A 23,144-nucleotide genomic window follows, 5' to 3' on the forward strand; every position below is an offset into this window, starting at 1 on the left:
AACGGGTGTTGTACACATGTAAAGTTAGCTAATGAGCCAGCTAGGTTAGCTAGTTTAACAAAATTGAACAACAATGCCACTGTGTTGGGAGATAACCAACCAGGTTCAATGTTAGCTAGCTAACGAGAAAAGCAAACAGGTCTGGGAAACTAATAATAACGTCCACTAGGAAGCCAGCCAGCTAATGTTAGCTAGCTAGCTAACAGTACACTTTAGCCTGACCTGAAATCACTTTGTCAAAATTAGAAATGTGTAATATCTGAAAATGTAGCTAGCTATCTTACCTGTATGCATCATCATGCATGATGGATGCGTCTCCCTGTCAGGAATGTCATACCATGGTTGCACTTAGTTTGAAGACATAATCCGGAGACAGGTGTTTCTCCGTCTCTTTAGCTATGATACTCTAATTCCACTGATTTCAAAACTTGATCCTTCAGTTTTGAAATCTTGAAAGCTTATGAAGCTCCACTATACAATATAGATTTTTTTTTAAAGCCGCGTTCAGAATGATATCTGTAGCCGATAAGGAGGAAAGATGTTTCAAACTTATGGACATCACTTCAAATTAGTGGATTCGGCTATATCAGCCACACCAGTTGCTGTCAGGTGTATTAAGCACAAAGCCATGCAATCTCCATAGACAAAAATTGGCAGTAGAATGGCCTTACTGAAGAGCTCAGTGTCTTTCAATGTGGCTTCATCATAGGATGCCACCTTTCCAACAAGTCAGTTCTTCACATTTCTACCCTGCTAGAGCTTCCCTGGTCAACTGTAAGTGCTGTTATTGAAGTGGCAACTAGGAGTAACAACGGCTCAGTCGCGAAGTGGTAGGCCACACAAGCTCACAGAACAGGACCGCTGAGTGCTTAGCGCATAACAATCATCTGTCCTCGGTTGCAACACTCACTACCACGTTCCAAACTGCCTCTGGAAGCAATGTCAGCACAAGAACTGTTAGTCCGGAGTTTCATTAAATTGGATTCCATGGCCGAACAGCCGCACCCAAGCCTTAGATCACCATGCGCAATGCGAGGAATCTGTTGGTGTGGTGTAAAGCTCGCTGGCATTGGAAACGCATTCTCTGGTGAGATTAATCTCACTTCACCATCTGGCAGTCCGACAGACGAGTCTGGGTTTGGCGGATGCCAGGAGAACGCTACCTGCCCCAATTGATAGTGCCAACTGTAAAATTTGGTGAAGGAGGAATGATGGTCTGGGGCTGTTTTTAATGGTTTTGCGGTAGGCCCTTAGTTCCAGTGAATGCTACAGCATACAATGACATTCTAGACGATTCTGTGCTTCCAACTTTGTGGCAACAGTTTGGGGAAGGCCCTTTCCTGTTCCAGCATGACAATGCCCCCGTGCACAAAGCGAGGTCCATACAGAAATGGTTTGAGATTTGTGTGGAAGAACTTGACTGGCCTACACAGAGCCCTGACCTCAACTCCATCTAACACCTTTGGAATGAATTTGAACGCCGACTGCAAGCCAGGTTTCCGTGCCCGACCTCACTAATGCTCTTGTGGTTAAATGGAAGTCCCGCAGCAATTTTCCATCTAGTGGAAAGCCTTCCCAGAAGAGTGGAGACTTTTATAGCATTAAAGGGGGACTAACTCCATGTTAATGCCCTGGATTTTGGGATGTGATGTTTGATGATCAGGTGTCCATATACACTACATAACCAAAGGTATCTTATCAGTAAATATTGACCAAGGCAACAATGGGTATGCAAATCAGGTATTGAAAAAGTTTGGTTCTTAGTCTATTTACGATGCTCAATTCAGTCATTATGCGCTGTTTGCATGAACATTTCTAAAGGTTTTCCCCAAAAACCTTCCAATTAAATGTTGACTGCAATGTAGGCCTACCTGACAGAATGGTTTAATGCGGATTTGTATCAATGGGGAGGGCCTTTTGTTTTGCTCAATTTAATTAAAGGGTACCCCTCCACAAAATGTTACATTTTTCCCAGACCTCAAATGGTCTCCTGATGATGTTTAAGCATTATTGTAAACTTAGAACATCAATTTATTTTTATTTTTTTGTATTAATTATGATTTTGAAGGAAAATCTGAGAAATGTGTCGTTTTCACACAGTGCTTGCTTCTCCAGACACCACTACACTGATGCATAGGACCAATGGAAAGACACCAGTCCAATCACTCTGACATAATATGCCAGGTCCCAATCATAATACAAAAACACAACCATTAGGCTAAGGCAGTTCCCAATCGAAATGTTCAACTATTAGTTCCCATTGCAAAAAAAAACTGTTCATGTTTATCACACAAAGGTAAGCTAAAGTTTAAATGCAACACTGTTTCACACACAGGTTATTTTCAAAAGGATGGCTAACAGCATGCGAGCTGCAATAAAAAAAGTTCCACTCACCATATGATGATAATTTGAAACTTCTCCATTTTCAAGGATAACTTTCAACAAGAAGTTAACAAATTAGCAACAACATCATATTCGATAACACCTGCTGCTGCAAACTAGCCTACAACAACAGCTAGCTAGCTAGACCGTGGAAAAAGTACTGTTCACTATTGCATAGTGACTTGTTGGCCTTTGAAGGCAGTTTCCATATGGTTTTTATCAAAACGGTTCCACCCATTTTTAAAGTCAATGTAGTTGGTTGATTCCACTGTCACTCCAAAATGTTACTCTAATACAGTTGAATGGCAGATGCTTTCTGTGAAGCTTCTGATTGCCTAGCCAATGGCTGACTGAGTAAGCAGAGACCACCAAAGAAAAATCCTGATTGGAGTGTTAACCCTTTCTAACAAAAACTGAAGATATTTTCAATGATGTTCTCATTTAATAATATGAATAATTGTATCATTTTATAAATCCTTAGCCTTTCTCTGAAAGTGTAGGAGGCCCTCATTGTTCTCTACTGTTTGGGTTAGTAATACTTTGTAGAGTGGCTCTATTTGCCCTCAGCATGCATTTTTTTCACCTTTCTGAATGTCTAAAGACATCTTCTAAAATATGAACACCAAAATACAGGACATTTTGAACTCCTATCGTGACGATTTGACCGTTACAGTCATGGTCTTGAATTGGACACATTTTTCTGGTCTTTTTATTTTATTGAACCTTTTTAGCTCGGCAAGTCAGTTAAGAACAAATTGTAATTTACAATGACGGCCTAATAAGGCACATTTTGTACTGCGGGGATGGGGAATGGGATAATTATTTATTTATATATAAATAAATATAGGACAAAACGCACATCATGAGAAGAGAGTCAACACTACATAAAAAGAGACTCGGTCTGGGACTTCTCGTCCCCCTCTTTGACTCGGTTCGCTTGATATTGAATCGGTATTGCTTTAGGTGGTCTCGAACACAACACTGCTCATATGTGGATCAAAGTTGTGAAGTGCTAATATTTAGTCAGCTTTACAGATATTGAATATTCTGTTTTTATTATGAGGCATTCCGCACCGCCATCTTCAGCATTCCGCACCGCCATCTTCAGGCCGCCGTCTTCCCAGTTCACCCTACATAGGCCTAATTTTTACCAACTCATTTGCAGGCCTTGACAAGTAGGACGGATGTTTTACTTGTCCGAAAGCTTGTCAAGCTCGTCGTGCAGAACAATCAGGCACTGTGCTTCACTCTCCGGTGTTGTGACCATTTGATCTGAAAAAACTGTGCCTCAATTATGTCAACAGAATCAAGCCTTTAGATGTTAAAGTTAACTATCCTTCATTATATTTGTGTAATTAAGTCTCATTAAAGTTTGTCTACATTTTCTGGCGGCTCACTCGTCAGCATTGGTTTGGACATGATGCTGTAGCCAACATGCATATCACCTACACTTTGACATGTAGGATTTTTTATTTATTTATATAAATGGCAAATAGATTTAAATATTGTTCCAAAGTTGGACTGTCTGATCCAATTCTGATAGGAGTAATTGTTTGATATTTAGATTTTTGTGTGATTTAATTAACTTGTCATTCAGACAGAATAAATCCTTTAAAAAAAAATGTTTTTTTTTACTTGTCCCGGTCAAGAGGACAAGCGTTAATTTTGAGCCCAGCATTGACCTTGTGGTTGGGAGTTAGCTTGTCGGCAGAGTCCTACCAAAGTCTGTAAATATGGGATCCGATGCGTCTGCATGGCACTCTGCATTAAGGAGATAGCTTGGGAGTAAGGCCCTGCGATAAGTTCAATTATTGTTATTATATGCCTTATTCTTATTATATTTTGTAATTCCAGTTCACTTTTGATGACTAATGTTGGTATTTTATTAGGATCCCCATTAGCTGTTGCAGAAGCAGCAGCTACTCTTCCTGTGGTCCACACAAAACATGAAACATGAAACAGAATGACATACAGTGGGGCAAAAAAGTATTTAGTCAACCACCAATTGTGCAAGTTCTCTCACTTAAAAAGATGAGAGGCCTGTAATTTTCATCATAGGTGCACTTCAACTAGGACAGACAAAATGAGATTTTTTTTTAATGAATTTATTTCCAAATTATGGTGGAAAATAAGTATTTGGTCACCTACAAACAAGCAAGATTTCTGGCTCTCACAGGCCTGTAACTTCTTCTTTAAGAGGCTCCTCTGTCCTCCACTCGTTACCTGTATTAATGGCACCTGTCTGAACTTGTTATCAGTATAAAAGACACCTGTCCACAACCTCAAACAGTCACACTCCAAACTCCACTATGGCCAAGACCAAAGAGCTGTCAAAGGACACCAGAAACAAAATTGTAGACCTACACCAGGCTGGGAAGACTGAATCTGCAATAGGTAAGCAGCAGCTTGGTTTGAAGAAATCAACTGTGGGAGCAATTATTAGGAAATGGAAGACATACAAGACCACTGATAATCTCCCTCAATCTGGGGCTCCACGCAAGATCTGACCCCGTGGGGTCAAAATGATCACAAGAACGGTGAGCAAAAATCCCAGAACCACACGGGGGGACCTAGAGAATGACCTGCAGACAGCTGGGACCAAAGTACCAAAGCCTACCATCAGTAACACACTACGCCGCCAGGGACTCAAATCCTGCAGTGCCAGACGTGTCCCCCTGCTTAAGCCAGTACATGTCCAGGCCCGTCTGAAGTTTGATAGAGAGCATTTGGATGATCCAGAAGAAGATTGGGAGAATGTGATATGGTCAGATGAAACCAAAATATAACTTTTTGGTAAAAACTCAACTCGTCGTGTTTGGAGGACAAAGAATGCTGAGTTGCATCCAAAGAACACCATACCTACTGTGAAACATGGGGGTGGAAACATCATGCTTTGGGGCTGTTTTTCTGCAAAGGGACCAGGACGACTGATCTGTGTAAAGGAAATAATGAATGGGCCATGTATTGTGAGATTTTGAGTGAAAACCTCCTTCCATCAGCAAGGGCATTGAAGATGAAACGTGGCTGGGTCTTTCAGCATGACAATGATCCCAAACACACCGCCCGGGCAACGAAGGAGTGGCTTCGTAAGAAGCATTTCAAGGTCCTGGAGGGGCCTAGCCAGTCTCCAGATCTCAACCCCATAGAAAATCTTTGGAGGGAGTTGAAAGTCCGTGTTGCCCAGCAACAGCCCCAAAACATCACTGCTCTAGAGGAGATCTGCATGGAGGAATGGGCCAAAATACCAGCAACAGTGTGTGAAAACCTTGTGAAGACTTACAGAAAACGTTTGACCTCTGTCATTGCCAACAAAGGGTATATAACAAAGTATTGAGAAACTTTTGTTATTGACCAAATACTTATTTTCCACCATAATTTGCAAATAAATTCATTAAAAATCCTACAATGTGATTTTCTGGATTTTCTTTCTTCTAATTTTGTCTGTCACAGTTGAAGTGTACCTATGATGAAAATTACAGGCCTCTCATCTTTTTAAGTGGGAGAACTTGCACAATTGGTGGCTGACTAAATACTTTTTTGCCCCACTGTAACACAGAACATCAACAGACAAGAACAGCTCAGGACAGACAATATCCCTGAGATTAATGTTGTATGTTATGAAAGCATTGTAACTTGCACTTTGTTTTCAGGTTTGAATGAGACAATGTATTCCCCTAACCTTATTCTTTCAATAAAGTTCTTGTTTTATAAATATTATACTGTGTATGTTTTTCGTTGTCATATGTAAGACTAAATGCCAGACAGTTTGGAACTCTCTAGTGAGAGTTGCAACCGAGGACAGGCAAGTTTTTTACATTTTTGTTATGCGCTATGCGCTTCACTCGACTAACCTGTTTTGTGAGCTTGTGTGGCCTACATCTTCGCGGCTGAGATGTTATTGCTCCTAGACTTTTCCACTTAACAATAATAGCACTTATAGTTGACAAGGGCAGAAATTTGACAAACTGACTTTTTGTAAAGGTGTCATCCTATGACGTTGGCACGTTGTAGGTCACAGAGCTCTTCAGTAAGGCCATTCCACTGCCATTGTTTGCTATGGAGAATGCATGGCTGTGTGCTTGCATTTATACCGGTCCGCAATGGGTGTGGCTGAAATAGCTGAATTCGCTAATTTGAAGGGGTGTCCCTTTTTGACCATGTAGTGTGTGTTTTACATAGTGTCTGATCACAGAACATTCCGTAGAATTCAAGAAAAATACCACCGTAACTAAAACGTCGAACTCATTCACAGTAAAACATATTACCATTCTGATGTCAGATGATCAATTCTTACTAAATATTGAAGACTCAATATGCTCAAGTTTTTCCCCATCTTCATTAGTTGTGTAAATGGTAGTTTGGGAGAGGGGAGCATTTATTTATTCCTGTATGATGCACATTTTCACAGGTGCTTCACAGGGCTGTTTCTGTGTTAGCTGGCGTTCTAAAGCCCAGTGTTTCCATTCTCCTTTAATTGTCAGATGACTTTTGTTACTTTTTTTTACAGGAATAATGCCAGGTACCTGTGGAAGCGAATTCCTCAAGCCATTAAATCGGTGAGAATGGTTAGGGTTAGCATTTATCTAATATATTTAGACTGAACAAAAATGTAAACGCAACAATTTTACTAAGTTAGTTCATATAAGGAAATCAGTCAATTGAAATCAATTCATTAGGCCCTAATCTATGGATTTCATAGACATCCGGTGAAGATGCCGCATGTGAAGGTCCTGGGTTGGTGTGGTTACACATGGTTTGCGCTTGTGAGACCGGTCGGACATACTGCCAAATTCTCTAAAACGATGGAGGCGGCTTATGGTAGACAAATCCACATTCAACAGCTCTGGTGGACATTCCTGCAGTCAGCATGCCAATTGCATGCTCCCTCAACTTGAGAAATCTTTGGCATTGTGTTGTGCACATTTTAGTGGCTTTTTATTGTCCCCGGCGCAAGGTGCACCTGTGTTTTGACCATGCTGTTGATATGCCACACCTGTCAGGTGGATGGATGATCTTGGTAAAGGAAAAATACTCACTAAAAAGGATGTAAACATTGGTGCACAAAATTTGATATTTTTGTGCATATGGAAAATTTCTGGGAGCATTTATTTCAGCTCATGAAACATGGGACCAACACTTTACATGTTGCGTTTTATATTTTTGTTCAGTATAGATAGCTGAGGCACAAGTTTGTGTAAATTTCTTTGTGTATATTTTTGTTAGACAATGAAAACAAGTTAAAGCTATACTGGGAACTCAACTCTTGAATAGGTAGGCCAGTCATTGTATAATTTCGCACATTGAAGATGGTAGTACAAAAGTGGGACCTGTCCTGCACATGGAATTGCTTCAATTCATGAGAATGAGTGTACCCAATGTCTCACTAGCAACAAGTCTCAGTCTGCATATCGTTTAGTATAGTCTAGTTAGCAATGTATGTTGAAGTTGATTTAAATGGGTTTAAACGTGTTGTGTGCAGGGAAACCCAGAGCTGACGGCCGTGTGGGCCGTGGGTCAGCGCATATGGCAGCGAGACTTCCCAGGGATCTACTCGGCCATTGCAGCTCACCAGTGGTCTGAGAACATCCTGCCCGCCATGGATGCCCTGCAAGGTACTGTAATGGCCGTGCACTTTTCTGTGACCAATTGACACACCTGACCTGCATGATGAACTAACATTTAAAACACAGCCTACACACTTCTGTGGCTCAACATGCATATATAACTCAATGTGGCTGATTTACACGGTTTTGTGACTGAGGGCCCTGCTCAAACAATAATGGTTACAGGGGAAAAAATACAATTCGACCTTCAGAGCATCTTTTGAGTAAGCATGCCATTTTTGTTTGAGTGTATTGCTTAGTACCCTATACATTAATCCAAATGTCTATTCTTGTGAGAAATACATTATTTTTGACATTCTGGAGACTGTTACCACCGGGTGTTATAGAATATGCATCACATTGACCTATTGAGACTGACTGAACTCATGACCAGGCCACGTCTCTCACCTATGAATAACTTTCTATATTCATTGCTTAAACCTGAGGCTAGACGAGAAGAAAGACTGGGTAAGGATAGATGTGTAAGATGTTTAGCAGTTCACGCAATCAGCAGCTTCATTAGAAGTTTGTTCATGTTAGAATTTATAGGGAATTTGCTTTGGACAATTGGTAGCAGGATGATTGAAATGAAATATGTTGGGTAGTCAGAAAAAAAATGTATGCTTACATAATGAAAGTGGACCCCACACAATTGTAATAGTACATTTTGTAATGTCTTTCACATTGCTGCCTACTGAGTGTTCTCAAATATCAAAAGAGGGGACACCACTTGCATCCTACATTGTAACCCAGCCATGAAGTGGTTATGGAGAGCAAAGAAGAATACAGAAAAGGGAGCTTAAAAAGCTTTTGTAATACCTAATTGAAAATTTAATGGGTTATTTATCCACTCACAAATTGTTCCATTGATGCACAGCATGATGGGATACATTTTGCCCAGTTTAATATAGCCCTCTAAAGCTCTTCGGGTTGAGGAGATTATCAAGAGATTCTCGAGCAGTATTGCGTCTCGAGATAATTTGGGCTGTAAAATTTGCTAATTTATCTAATCTTGAACGCTACCTCCATAGGTCGCGGGCGAGCCTTTCTCGAGAGTCATCCCCCTCTGAGCATTGAATTGTGATAACAGGCTGACTACACCGCTCGCAAATACATTTTGAAATCTATATTCAATTATTGCACGCGCCAACGAGCGTCTGTGTTGCCACGGGCTAAAATAAAAGTCAGATCGCGCTGCAAGTTCTGCCTCTCCCATCTCCTCATTGGTTTATAGAAGCAGGTACCCACGTGCCATCTCCTCATTGGTTATACCCATGTGGGTGACTGAAAGACGAAGTAGGTCGGTGGTGGTAATGCATGTAATTTATGAAAGTTGCCAATCGCAATATAAAGTCAAGAGAAGAAAATGCCTGGAAGGAGGAGAGATGACTATAAATGATTCAGTTGACCGTTTTATGTGTGGATTAATTGACAGAGTAGAGGACCTTTCCGGGTAAAATAACAACTCAATGTTTATATCCCAGGACAAATTAGCTAGCAACAGCAGGCTAGCTAAATATGACAAATTAGCTAGCAAGTGCAAGCTAGCTTTTTGACCTGTCCCCAAATTAATATAATTGGTTCAGAGTTTGTTTTGATATTTCAACCTGCTTGTCGTGAACGCATTTGGTATTGGGGGGACAAAATACATTTATTTATGATGGCGCACGTGTGCAGCCGATTTTGGTTCCGTGAATTAGCCAATGTGTATTGTTGTCACGTAAGAGGTCAAGGGATGTTTCTGGCACCGTTTTATATAAACAGAAGTTCGCCAGAGAGAAATCCCCATACTTTACATTCGCGCTTGCTGTTTGTACATATCATGCTTGCCGTTTGTACATTTTATAGACGATGGCAAACGAGAGTTCATTGACCTGGTCCATTGCGGAAACAAAGCTTCTGATATCCATTTGGTCGCAAAATCAGATTCTAGCGAGGTTGAAAGCGTGGTACAGAAAAAGAGATCTATATTGAGAATGTCCACGGGGTTGCTCGAACATGGCCTCCATTGTTCGGAAGTAGTGCCAGACAAAAATCTGAGACATTAAATATACATAACACAAGACGAAAGACAATAATGGACTGCGTGATAGTGGCCGGGAGACCTGTCCATTCTACAGGGAACTGGACGAATTCCTTGGCACATGACCTGCCTCCATGCCTCGCCATATTATTGAGTCCAGGGTGACTGAAGCAGAAGAGCAAGAATATGGCAAGTACTTTTTTTGGCTTTGTGTTCTTGTAGCCAACAAAATAAGTCTGGACACTATCCTAATGTATTAGCCAGCCAGCCAACTACCTATAAGTTATATGAATCTAAATGATCACTACTTCATGTTATTTTCTGCTAGCTGCCTGCTAACAAAGCTCACGTTTTATAACGTAAGTGATTGTTGCTTAGCCTGTTCGTAAACTTTTCTTTTCACTCTCACCCAAATGATTGCAATGACTAGGAACTAGTTAGCTATTTCACAACTACTTTATGTTGTTGACTGCTAGCTGCTTGCTAACAAAAGTCACTGTTCATAGCGAATGTATTTTGTTTGGTAACTTTGCTTATTACTTGCTCTCCCACAGACTGATGAAGGGCCAAGCAGCAACCCTGGGCCCAGCAGCAGTTGCAACACTCAACCTGGCTGCAGTTCCAACTGAGCGGTCTGTGTACCTCCCAAGTCCAGACAACTCATCTCTTGGCTCGAGGAACCCTCCTCGAGCCACCAAAAAACCTCTTGCACGTGTTGGTCAGTATAACGTGTTATTGTACTTTATGTTTGGTTGGTGATGCCACATCCTCTGTAGGCCCATGCGCAGACCCAATGAATGATTTTGTTGCTGCAGGGCCATGAGCCAGCGTACAGCAGCACTCCTGTACGCAGACCTCCACCACCTCAAGGGCAATACAGCCAGAGAGACAACAGTTATCATTGGCTGTAGTTACCCTGAACAGACCACAATGAGTTTTTGTTACATACTTGTTTATTTTTTGCTTAACCTTTTTTTTTATATACATATTTTGTCATTACTTATTTAAACTTATATTTTGCACAGATTTATTTAAAACACGTAAAAAAAATGTACTTGAACCTTTTTTACGTACTTTAAACATTTCTTAATTTGGTTTGTTTGCTATTACTTACATTTTGCAGTGTATAATATTTTGCACCGAATTGCATGTTTAAGACATTTACAGTGCATTCGGGAAAGTATTCAGACCGCTTCCACTTTCCACATTTTGTTACATTACACCCTTATTCATATAAAATAAAAATACATTTCCTCAATCTACACACAATACCCCATAATGACAAAGCGAAAACAGGTTTTTAGAAATGTTTGCAAATGTATTAAGTTCCAAAAACGGATACCTCAAGTATTCAGACACTTGCTGTGAAACTCGAAATTGAGCTCAGGTGCTTCCTGTTATCATTAAGCATCCTTGAGATGTTTCTACAACTTGATTGGCATCCACCTGTGGTAAATTCAATTGATTGGACATGATTTGGAAAGGTACACACCTATTTATATAAGGTCCCACACTTGAAAGTGCATGTCAGAGCAAAAACAATGCCATGAAGTCAAAGGAATTGTCCATAGAGCTCCGAGACAGAATTGTATCGAGGCACACATCTGGGGAAGGGTATTGAACAATGTCTGCAGCATTGAAGGTCCCCAAGAACACTGGCTTCCATCATTCTTAAATGGAAGATGTTTGTAACCACGAAGATTTCTTAGAGCTGGCAGCTCTGCCAAAATGAACAATTGGGGGAGAAGGGCCTTGGTCAGGAGGTGACCAAGAATCCGATGATCACTCTGACAGAGCTCCAGAGTTCCAATGTGGTGATGGGAGAACCTTCCAGAAGGACAACCATCTCTGCAGCACTCCACCAATCAGACCTTTATGGTGTGGAGTGGCCGGACGGTAGTCTGGACAAAAACTGGCACAATCTTTACGATGAAGCATGGTGGTGGCAGCATCATGCTGTGGAGATGTTTTTCAGTGGCAGGGACTGGGAGACTAGTCAGGATCAAGGCAAGATGATGGGAGCAAAGTACAGAGAGATCCTTAATGAAACAATCTAAAAAGTCAAGGGGTCTGAATACTTTCCGACTGTACTATACATCTCTTTTTGGTCAACTGTTTACTTCTATCCATACTCAGTGGTTTGGTAAACAATGCAGGTATTTAGATGCTATACACCATTGCAAGCATTTGCATCTCAACTCTACCGTCAAATCATTACACATATTTACATGTCTGGTGTATGTCCTGGCTAGGGCCTGTATTTTGGACTATGTCTCATGACCTAGATTTGAACTTTTAAGCCTTTTCCAGAAATGAGAATTTAACCAAAACTTTAAGCAATTGTTTTAGGGTGCTGGACCATCTGACATATAAAGAAATGGGGGAAATGTGACATGGGGGAAATGTGACATTCACGTGACATGAATGTTCAAAACATGACAATGTGTCATAGATTAACTGCTTTCTGCTATTGACTCTAAAGCACTTTTGAGTTAGCCCTTTACACTCATAAGTTTAGCAAATGTTTTTGTTTAAGTGTGGGAAATGCTGTAAATTAAAATGATGTGATCTATTTTGAAAGGTGAGACATTGAGGATTATAATAAATACTGTTTTGATGTCATACAACCAAGTCAAACAACTGTGAGTCCAAATGTGCACTTCACATCTCCAAATCATAAAACTCATGTCATATACAGTGTTAATGTTTGATCACTATGTTAGATGTACAGTTACAAGATGGCATGTCGTCATACGCTGGGTTGTTCTGAACATAATGAGCCTATGTTTGTTTATTGTGGATAATGAATGCACTCATGAATCCATTGCACATTTTTTTGTACCATGTACCTTACGCACATAAAAGGTTTTGTTGGAAACCTGGTCACTGATTACTGTGGTCCAGGTCATTGGCAGTGGAGGTACAAACATTAGCCTAGACAGAGAAGATGGCGTTTTCCCAGTCTTCTCAAATCACTTTAAAAATATCCATCAGTAAGCTCCTGCCTTGGTAAATGGGAGATTGGCATATGGAAATGCCTATGACCTTCTCTGCTCACACTCCCCATGTGTAACCCCCTCTAACTTCTGGAACCTGGTAGACCCACACATTATGTGACGCATGTGGGCAAGTTTAAGAATAGCTTGTCCCTGGTGCTCACTGTTCTTTATTTTTATTTTTTTTCAACGTCACGGAATGTGGTTCACATTCACTGGAGAGTTTTTCAAGACCGTCTCCGTGAGACATTTCCATGACCAGAGGCTATAGCTTTCTGCTCATGTTACGTAATAGTAGTTCAATTATTATTTTTTATTCAGCTTGTTTTGTTGGATCAGTTTATCAAGTACCATGTTGGATTCAACACACTCTAGTCAGTAGACATATATTTAGAAGGGGTGAAAAACACATTAATAAATATTTGTAACCTATTTATAGGATTGATGGTGCAATGCATGTCTTGAGCATGAAACATCAACAGTAGGTTTGACTGCACCACAGAGGGTGTTATGGATGCTCGATAGGAGTTTGATCAATCCACTGAAATGCTCAGATATGACCACAGGCGATAAGTGGGCTACACTTCGAGGAAGGTGGTCTGCTTTATGAAGCCAACACTGGCTCTGTTGTAGTTATCCTGGAAAACCAGCTTGTTGTTACTGGTAAACACAGTCAAAGGTGCACAGTCAAAGGTGCGTTGTTTACCCTTAAGGAAACCTTCCTCTGGTGTTACTGCTTTGGGACAGTCACATGGGACAGTCACGTGGGGGCCCTGTGTATTTCTGCTGAGTGTACCCCCGGCCCTGTCAGATTTCTGTCACTGCGGAAAGGGACATGGCTCCTAGTGTGACAAATGACGAATGCAGCAGCCGGTGGGTGTGGGTTATTTTCTCAGAAAAGAGCCTGACAAACAAGCAGGGAGGAATGTGTGCCCTGTTATGTGGGAGGGATCAGGTGTCGCTGGCTGTGAAGGGCTGGTATAAAGGACAGGGCTGCTATTCCCCAGTCAGAACATATATCAGCACTTCAGCGGACTCTAAAGCATCAACTACCAAAGCAAGAGGCTCAGCCCTCAGCCTCAAGTTATTGGCTTGTTAAAGCCTATAGGGAAAGAATAAAAGTTGTCAATGACCCACTGCGAAGTTTGAGAAGGCTGTGTTGAAAAATAGCAAACATTTTCAAGCTCAACATTTAAGGAGAAGCCTATTCCAACATGGACATCCAGAGGACCGGCTCGTTGGTGCGTCCACCCAGCCCCATGGAGAGCCTGGAGAAGCAGCTGAGCTGCCCTATCTGCCTGGAGATGTTCACCAAGCCCGTGGTCATCCTGCCCTGCCAGCACAACCTGTGCCGTGGCTGTGCCAGTGACCTCTACGACTCACGCAACCCCTACCGCTTCTCGGGCGGCGTCTTCCGCTGCCCCACCTGCCGCTTCGAGGTGGTCTTGGACCGCCATGGCGTTCACGGACTTCAGCGCAACCTGCTGGTGGAGAACATCATTGACATCTACAAGCAACAGCAGGAGGGTGGTGGGGGTAGTGGCAGTGGAGACAGCACAGAGACTCCACTGAAGCCCAAGGACTCCAAGGAACCCATGTGCCAGGAGCACGAGGAGGAGAAAATCAACATCTACTGTGTGACCTGCCAGATGCCCACCTGCTCCATGTGCAAGGTGTTTGGTCAGCACAAGGACTGTGAGGTGTCACCACTGGCCAGTGTCTACCAGGTGCAGAAGGGCGAGCTGAGCAACGCTATCGACACCCTAGTGGCAGGCAACGGGCGCCTTCAGGCCCTCCTCAACCAGATGGAGGATACATGTCAGGCGGTGCAGGACAACGCACAGCGTGCCAAGCAAAGCCTAGGCGAGCGCTTTGACCTGCTCTACGCAGTGCTCGAGGAGCGCAAAAGCCTGCTGCTGGAACAGATCGGCAAGGAGCAGGACGAGAAGGTGACTGCGTTGCGGGTGCTGGCCCAGCACTACAGCGAGCGACTGCAGGCGGGATCAGAGCTGACGGACACAGCGGTGCGGGCCCTGGAGCAGAGCGGCGCAGCAGAGTTCCTGCTGGCCTCCAAGGGCCTTATCACACAGACCAAGGACACCGCCAAGATCTCCCTGGGCGAGGAGAGGCCCGAGCCGGGCTTTGAGAAGATGGACCATTTCACGCTGTCCACTGAGCATGTGGAGGCCATCCTGGCCAAGATGGACTTTGGAATGGTCGAAGACGATGCATTCGAGGATGCCGAAGGGGACGAAGAAGAGGAGGAATGATGAAACTGGAAAATATACAAACTGAACAAACTATTTACTACTTTTGAAGGTTCTTTTAACCTGAATGTTCCTGGCAGGGACTCTAGTTGCAATGTTTCAATGATATTAAGAGAAGTTAGGAGTAAAGTTTTAAAATGTTTTTATACGTAGTTGATTGACTTGGATACCATGGCTTTCCCCAGTTTTGAGTTTAATATTTTTGTTTTTTTTGTACTCTTAACTTTGCCTTTTTGTAAACATAATATTTTTTTTAATACTTTTGTATTTCCATATCAGATTTATTCTGATCTATTTGTTATGTACTTTAGGTTGAATATCCTCTCACATTGTTTACACTTGAATACTTTAACACATGTAAAGATTGAGATGGGAAAGTAGTTTTGATTTGTAGTTTCTCATCGACATCTAGAATGCCTATGGTTGTATCAAATTGATAAATTATTTTGTGCACTAAACTGGCAAGAGAATATTTCAACAGATCTGAAATAAAGGGTGTTTCAAATGACTCAAGCAGATTTGCCTTTGTTTAGATTCCAACTATTCCAAGATTGCCGTTCATTTCTACTTCATTCAGAAAATAAGTTTGAAGTTCAAAACAAAATATTTTACAAGAGAACTGTCATTCGGGAGTTGCCCCAATATGTTGTTGCGCTCACTTGGCAAGTACCAGCATAAAATAATAAAAGCCATTGCCAAGTCCTTAGTGGCTAGCCTTTGCTGATGAAGAGTGGGGGGCTATTTTTAAAATGCGAGAGGGTGTGAAACGACAGGTCCTGGAGTGTCAGTGAAGGGCAGAGAGTCCTCTGTGGCTAGCCATTACTGGTGAAAAGTGGGGGGGCTATTTATTTTTTATGTGAGAAGGTGTGAAACACGCTCTGGAGTGTCAGTGAAAGGCAAGTGGGGGGGGTCCTGTTTCTCATCCATGAAGCACCATCCCACTCATGTCATAGACCGTATTTCTCAGCAATTGCAAACTCCTTTCTGAAGAGCTGTAGGGGCCGGGCCACCTGTCATAAGTCATCTTTGGCTAGCGTCCTATCGGTCAGCAAGCTGCGACAATAATATTGGAATGAGAGGACTGCTGAGAGGACCATGTTACAAAAATCTTCTTGCAGTGACCTGGTTCAATGGCTTCTACTATGTGCTAATAGTCCCCAACATCCTTTTTTGAATTGATACTGTGGTGCATGTTGGGTATTTTGTAGGTCAACAATATACAGGACCAGTCAACCCTTTTCAAATATACTAAGGCACAGCAGTTGATAATGCTCTGGCTCTCAAATGTGCCATATACAGTAGGTTACATAATGTGGTTGAAAGGATATCAGTTGATTTTCCTTGATTTAATTTTTTTTTTCTGGGCCGAAGCCATGGCTGTTGGTTTTCTCATTATTTTTTTGCGCGGTTGTAGTCCTCAGATGAACAGTCTGTTCATTAGGAAGAGGCTTGACAACACACACGCACGCATACATACACTACAGCTTAGTTCGTCAGGTTCACAAGTACTTTACTGGCTCTCTTAAATCATGCTTTCAGATTCCATTTAAAGTTGTTTTCATTTTCCACTTAAGTGCCTGCAGTTAACATCAAATGTCGCTTCCGTTCAGAAAATGAAACAACATTCATAACAGGACACTCTTTGGGGGAGGCAATGTGCCTGTCCCCGCAGCTGTCTTTACTCATTCCACTTGTTATCGCCGCTAACGCAGTTGTAGCGAATGAAGGGTTGTTGTTTTTACACAGACTGTTACCAGGCAATAAAGTGTGAAGGCCGATTAACTTGGGGCTTGTTTATCGAAGCTGTCAGGGCAGCAACAAAATCCCCCAAAGGTGTAAGCTAATGTCTGGTTTGCTGTCAGCTGTGAGGCAATATTGTTTTTTCAATGTTGTCATAAGGAGCAGTTAACTCGGAACCAAATCATACTCAAATCTTACCTCCGCCTTGCACCGTAGGCCTATTTCACTTGATATTTCTGTGTATAGCCAAATGGTTATCAGCACTACTACATGAGTAGTACAAGAACACAGCTTTTTGAACATGGGGCAGGACTCCACATTTTGCTGTTTACATTAAGCGTTATTTGATTTTGTTGCATGTTTGAAAGACTCAGAAATATCTCATGTATGTACCTATCGTTTCTTCCACAGAGACCACACGTAGGAGGGCCTATGGCCTGGTGGCCCAGGCATACACCTCCATCACGGCAGAAGACTTTGCCGCCTTTGTGGGCTACTCTGTGGAGGAAGCCGTGAAGGGTAAGCAGCTGCAGTGTGAAAACCTAATTTTCCCTCACTACTCACCTGGCTACTGGATCAATAACACAGTCATATACCATAGTTATGTACATTACCAGTCAAGAGTTTGGACACACCTACTCATTCAAGGGTTTTTTGTTATTTTTACTATTTTCAATATTGTAGAATAATAGTGAAGACATCACAACTATGAAATAACACATATATAGAGTAATGTAGTAAGCAAAAAAGTGTTAAACAAATCAAAATATATTTTATATTTGAGATTCTTCAAAGTAGCCACCCTTTGCCTTGATGACAGCTTTGCACACCTTTGGCATTCTCTCAACCAGCTTCATGAGGTAGTCACCTGGAATGCATTTCAATTAGCAGGCGTGCCTTGTTAAAAGTTCATTTGTGGAATTTCCCTGATAGCTGATGTTCTGAAAGAGCTGCAAAATCTGGACCAGTACAGATCAGCCGGGCTAGACAATCTGGACCTTCTCTTTCTAAAATGATCTGCCGAAATTGTTGCAACCCCTATCACTAGCCTGTTCAACCTCTCTTTCGTATCGTCTGAGATTCCCAAAGATTGGAAAGCTGCCGTGGTCATCCCCCTCTTTAAAGGTGGTGACACTCTAGCCCCAAACTGCTACAGACCTATATCTATCCTACCCTGTCTTTCTAAGGTCTTCGAAAGCCAAGTTAACAAACAGATTACTGACCATTTCGAATCCCACCATACTTTCTCCGCTGTGTAATCTGGTTTCAGAGCTGGTCATGGGTGCACCTCAGCCACGCTCAAACTCCTAAACGACATCATAACCGCCATCGATAGGAGACATTCCTGTGCAGCCGTATTCATCGACCTGGCCAAGGCTTTTGACTCTCTGTCAATCACCACATTCTTATTGGCAGCCTTGGTTTCTCAAATGATTGCCTCGCCTGGTTCACCAACTACTTATCTGATAGAGTTCAGTGTGTCAAATCGGAGGGCCTGTTGTCCGGACCTCTGGCAGTCTCTATGGGTGTGCCACAGGGTTCAATTCTCGGGCCGACTCTCTTCTCTGTAAACATCAATGATGTTGCTCTTGCTGCTGGTGATTCTCTGATCCACCTCTACGCAGACGACACCATTTTGTATACTTCTGGTCCCTCTTTGGACACTGTGTTAACTAACCTGCAGATGAGCTTCAATGCCATACATCTCTCCCTCCGTGGCCTCCAACTGCTCTTAAACGCAAGTAAAACTAAATGCATGCTATTCAATCGATCACTGCCCGCACCTGCTCGCCCGTCCAGCATCACTACTCTGGACGGCTCTGACTTAGAATACGTGGACAACTACAAATACCTGGGTGTCTGGTTAAACTGTGAACTCTCCTTCCAGACTCACATTAAGCACCAGCTGTCAGAGCAGCTCACAGATCACTGCACCTGTACATAACCCATCTGTAAACAGCCCATCTATCTACCTACCTCATCCCCATACTGTATTTATTTATTTATCTTGCTCCTTTGCACCCCAGCATCTCTACTTGCACATTGATCTTCTGCACGCACATTGATCTTCTGCACATCTATCATTCCAGTGTTTAATTGGTATATTGTAATATATATATATAATAATATATTGTAATTACTTCGCCACCATGGCCTATTTATTGCCTTAACTTACCTCATTTGCACTCACTGTATATAGACTTTTTGTATTATTTTGTTCTACTGTATTATTGACTGTATGTTTTGTTTATTCCATGTGTAACTCTGTGTTGTTGTATGTGTCAAATTGCTATGCTTTATCTTGGCCAGGTCGCAGTTGCAAATGAGAACTCGTTCTCAACTAGCCTACCTGGTTAAATAAAGGTGAAATAAAAAAATAAAAAATGCTGTGACAAGGTAGGGTTGATATACAGAAGATAACAAAACAACCAAGTCCATATTATGGCAAGAAGGTCAGTCAATCTGGAATTTTTCTTAAAGAATTTTTCTTAAAGTTTCTTAAAGTGCAGTCGCAAAAACCATCAAGCGCTATGATGAAACTGGCTCTCGTGAGGACCACCACAGGAAAGGAAGACCCAGAGTTACCTCTGCTGCAGAGGATAAGTTCATTAGAGGTAACTGTGCCTCAGATTGCAGCCCAAATAAATGCTTCACAGAGTTCAAGTAACAGACACATATCATCATCAACTGTTGAGAGGAGACTGCGTGAATCAGGCCTTCATGGTTGAATTGCTCCAAAGAAACCACACCAATAAGAAGAAGAGACTTGCTTGGGCCAAGAAACACGAGCAATGGACATTAGAACAGAGGAAATCTGTTCTTTGGTCTAATGACTCCAAATTTCAAAATGTTTATTCCAACCGCCTTATCTTTGTGAGATGCAGAGTATGTGAACGGATGATCTCCGTATGTGTGGTTCCCACCGTGAAGCAGGTGTGATGGTGTGGGGATGCTTTGCTGGTGACACTGTGATTTTATTTAGAATTCAAGGCACGCTTAACCAGCATGGCTACCACAGCATTCTGCAGCGTTACGCCATCCCATCTGGTTTGTGCTTAGTGGGGCTTATCATTTGTTTTTCAACAGGTTAGTGACCCAAAACACACCTCCAGGCTGTGTAAGGGCTATTTGACCAAGGAGGGGAGTGATGGTGCTGCATCAGATGACCTGGCCTCCACAATCACCCGACCTCAAACCAATTGAGATGGTTTGGGATGAGTTGGACCTCAGAGTGAAGGAAAAGCAGCCAACAAGTTCTCAACATATGTGGGAACTCCTTCAAGACTGTTGGAAAAGCATTCCTCATGAAGCTGGTTGAGAAAATGACAAGTGTGCGCCAAGCTGTCAAAGGGTGGCTACTTTGATTTGTTTAACTTTTTTTAACACTTTTTTGGTTACAACATGATTCCATATGTGTTTTTCATAGTTTTGATGTCTTCACTATTATTCTATAATGTAGAAAATAGTACAAAATTACGAAAAACCCTTGAATGAGTGTGTCCAAACTTTTAACTGTTACTGTATATCCTTTATCTCTTCATGAAATGATATAAACTCATTTTTATCAGTAGAGGCAGATAAAGCTAAATTGTTCATGCAGGCGGGGATGAAGATGGTTAGTACTTTTCTAGAGTTGAAAGACCGGAAAATAGTCATCAAACTATTCCCTTTTCATCTCTTTTTCAATTTGTTTTCCCCTCCTATTCTCTACCCACCGCTCCTCTCTGGTTTCTTTCCCTCCTTTCCACAGGGGTGGTGAGCCAGGGCTGGCAGGCAGATCCTGCCACCAGGATGGTAATGCCCCAGAAACCAGGTAGGTGGAGCTGTTGCTCTTCTCTTTTCTCCCATCACTCGGCTGTTTATCATGCCCTAGTCTCTTTCCCAACTCTGCCCAACCACGCCCTCTTTCTGTGCTGATAGCACATTTCACCAGACTTTCAATCCCCCCTATGCTCGCTTTAACCGTGTGTGTGTGTGTGTGAGAGAGGGAGAGAGAGATCCGGATCCAGAGCTGTGAATTTTGGGGTCATTCATAATTGGCTCAGACACTGACTCCAGTCCTCCTCATCACCTTTCCCTTCCTGTCCTCTGTCTTTCTGTATTCGTGGGCTTTAATTTATTTTTCTCCTCACATTTTTTCCCTCATATTGCTGTTCTTTCCTTTGGCTGGCCTGTAAGACATTCTGTCCCTGTGTAACTGGGAAAACACATGTCTCATGAAAGAGCAACATCAAATATCCCTCTATTTCTCTCACACCATGTGCTCCTACTCTCCCCACTCTTCTTTTTCCTGTGTTCTTTCATTCACTTCTTAACCCTCACACACCCACGCTCAATTGCTGTTCCTATCCCTGTCCTCCTCCCTTCCCTCCTCTTCCCCCTCTCCTCAGATCTTCTCTCTCCAATCCTAACAGTCTACAAGCCCAGTGGGTGGCTTGTTAATCATTCTGGCTTGAGACATTTTGTGGGCTGTGTCTGGGGCCATGTAACAGCCTCTCTCTCTAATCAGCGGGCCATCATGTTAAGCATCTGTGGCACATATGTCCGTCTGACTCGATGCATCAGCCCCTCGATTAATCCCTTTCCACCTACACTGAACAAAAATATAAATGCAACATGCAACAATTTAAGCCATGGGTGGGCCTGGCAGGGCATAGGCCTACCCACTTCGTAGCCAGACCAAGCCAATCCGAATGGGTTTTTGCCCAAAAAAGGACTTTAGAATATACATAAACAATGTATTGGCTGTGCATGGGAAGCTAAACTTCTGGGGTGTATTCATTTGTGCACACTAGAAAACAGTTGTAAAACGAGAGAGATCACTCATGTCCAGATGTGCAAATCATGTTTCTCCAGCATTGCAGTGAGAATAGATGTACCGTGCTGCTTAGTCTTTGAATTGGAGCATGTCCCCTAACCACACACACACACACACACCGGTGGAGGATGCTACATGGTAGAAGACTTGGCTCTATGAGGAATCCCCCTCTTACTCACTCACTCTCTCTCCCAAACAGATCCTCCCCCTGTCTCGCTGGTTCCAAACGAGCAGCAACTGGCCAGACTCACTGACTACGTGGCTTTCCTTGAGAACTGATCAATTCCCTTCAGCCCCGTTTGTCTGCCGTGAGGAGGACTCCAGAACGCCCCTCTTCCAGAGCTTAGATGGACACACGCACCATACACACACGCACCATATACACACACACACACACAGACACGCATGCAGGACCTCAAGCTCACCCCCCTTGTGCATGATTGTGGTCATGTCTCTGGGAGCGAGACACCATGTTTTCAGAAAGATGGGCCTCAGACTTACGATTCAGTTCGTACGCCCACTAACTCTGTTGTTGGGCAATCCTTAGTAAATGACTGCGACTTTACTGCGTCTTTACGAAGTGGCAGTCTCAATGATTGTAGTAGTTAATTTAATGTCATTTCTGTAAGAAAAATAATACTATTTTCATGCGCACGTTGGAAGAATTTGATTGTCCGCAGCCGCCCAATTATGTGAGAAGTCCCGCATCAGACTCTAACCCGCAAATAGGCCGAAAATTGGACAGGGTGCAAGATTTATTTTTTTACTAATAATTTCCAACATTTTGGTAGGCTATTTGTTCATCAACTTTTCTATAATTATATGCATGCAGCTTCTCTTCTGTCATTACTGCCCTAGAAGACTAAATAAACCCTTGTTCACCAGAATGTCGTAAATCGGTGAACGCTTCAATCTTGTTGACTTCTGTAAAGTTTTCTCTTTCATCTCTGCTTCTCTCCTGCAGGAGAGGTTTAGGGACCGGAGGGGTAAATGCAATAAAACATTTTTTAAAGATTTTCTGTGCAAAATGTCAAAATGTACATCAATCTGACCAGTTTGAAGGAAGTTAAAAGCAGTGAAAACAATCCAACATGTTTCTGATAAGATTTCAGTTAAACCTGGATGCATATTTTAAATGGTTCAAATACTATCAGCTTTTATAATGCTCATAAAGATAGCCTTTGCAGTCGCTAACCGCACATGAATTCTCTCAAGATACAAAAAATAATATTAAAATATCCACTCCTGTTTCCAAGTCAAAGTTTACATTTTTTGTATCATTCTACTGCAAGAAATGCTTAATTTTGCAGGAGT

General features: G+C 42.3%; 2 protein-coding genes across 6 annotated transcripts in view; both read left to right on the forward strand.

Moving 5' to 3' along the window:
• LOC110519977 (COP9 signalosome complex subunit 8) overlaps positions 1-22,844 on the forward strand; it is a 30,013-nt gene extending 7,169 nt beyond the window's left edge. The window contains exons 3-8 of one of the 5 annotated variants that reach the window (XM_090229531.1): positions 6,890-6,938; positions 7,862-10,197; positions 10,563-10,726; positions 17,423-17,530; positions 20,763-20,825; positions 22,030-22,844. In XM_090229531.1, coding sequence (XP_090085657.1) covers positions 10,567-10,726; positions 17,423-17,530; positions 20,763-20,825; positions 22,030-22,109 — 411 coding nt within the window. In that variant the 5' untranslated portion in view covers positions 6,890-6,938; positions 7,862-10,197; positions 10,563-10,566 and the 3' untranslated portion in view covers positions 22,110-22,844. Of the gene's footprint in view, positions 1-6,889; positions 6,939-7,861; positions 10,727-10,823; positions 12,887-17,422; positions 17,531-20,762; positions 20,826-22,029 lie in introns of those variants that run through there. The other 4 variants (XM_036974103.2, XM_021596910.3, XR_016494701.1 and 1 more) reach the window with 4 other exon arrangements.
• Positions 12,872-15,779, forward strand: LOC110519976 (E3 ubiquitin-protein ligase TRIM63). The gene has a single exon (XM_090229530.1). The coding sequence runs from the start codon at positions 14,219-14,221 to the stop codon at positions 15,272-15,274; it is 1,056 nt and encodes a 351-aa protein (XP_090085656.1). The 5' UTR covers positions 12,872-14,218; the 3' UTR covers positions 15,275-15,779.
• Positions 22,845-23,144: the final 300 nt, after the last annotated feature.

The sequence above is a fragment of the Oncorhynchus mykiss genome, chromosome 3, assembly GCF_057628025.1.
Source record: "Oncorhynchus mykiss isolate SJ-2025 chromosome 3, ASM5762802v1, whole genome shotgun sequence".
Taxonomy (NCBI): domain Eukaryota; kingdom Metazoa; phylum Chordata; class Actinopteri; order Salmoniformes; family Salmonidae; genus Oncorhynchus; species Oncorhynchus mykiss.

Coding starts and splice junctions, on each gene's coding strand:
- LOC110519976 (XM_090229530.1), top strand. CDS start 14,219: ATGGACATCCAGAGGACCGGCTCGTTGGTGCGTCCACCCAGCCCCATG.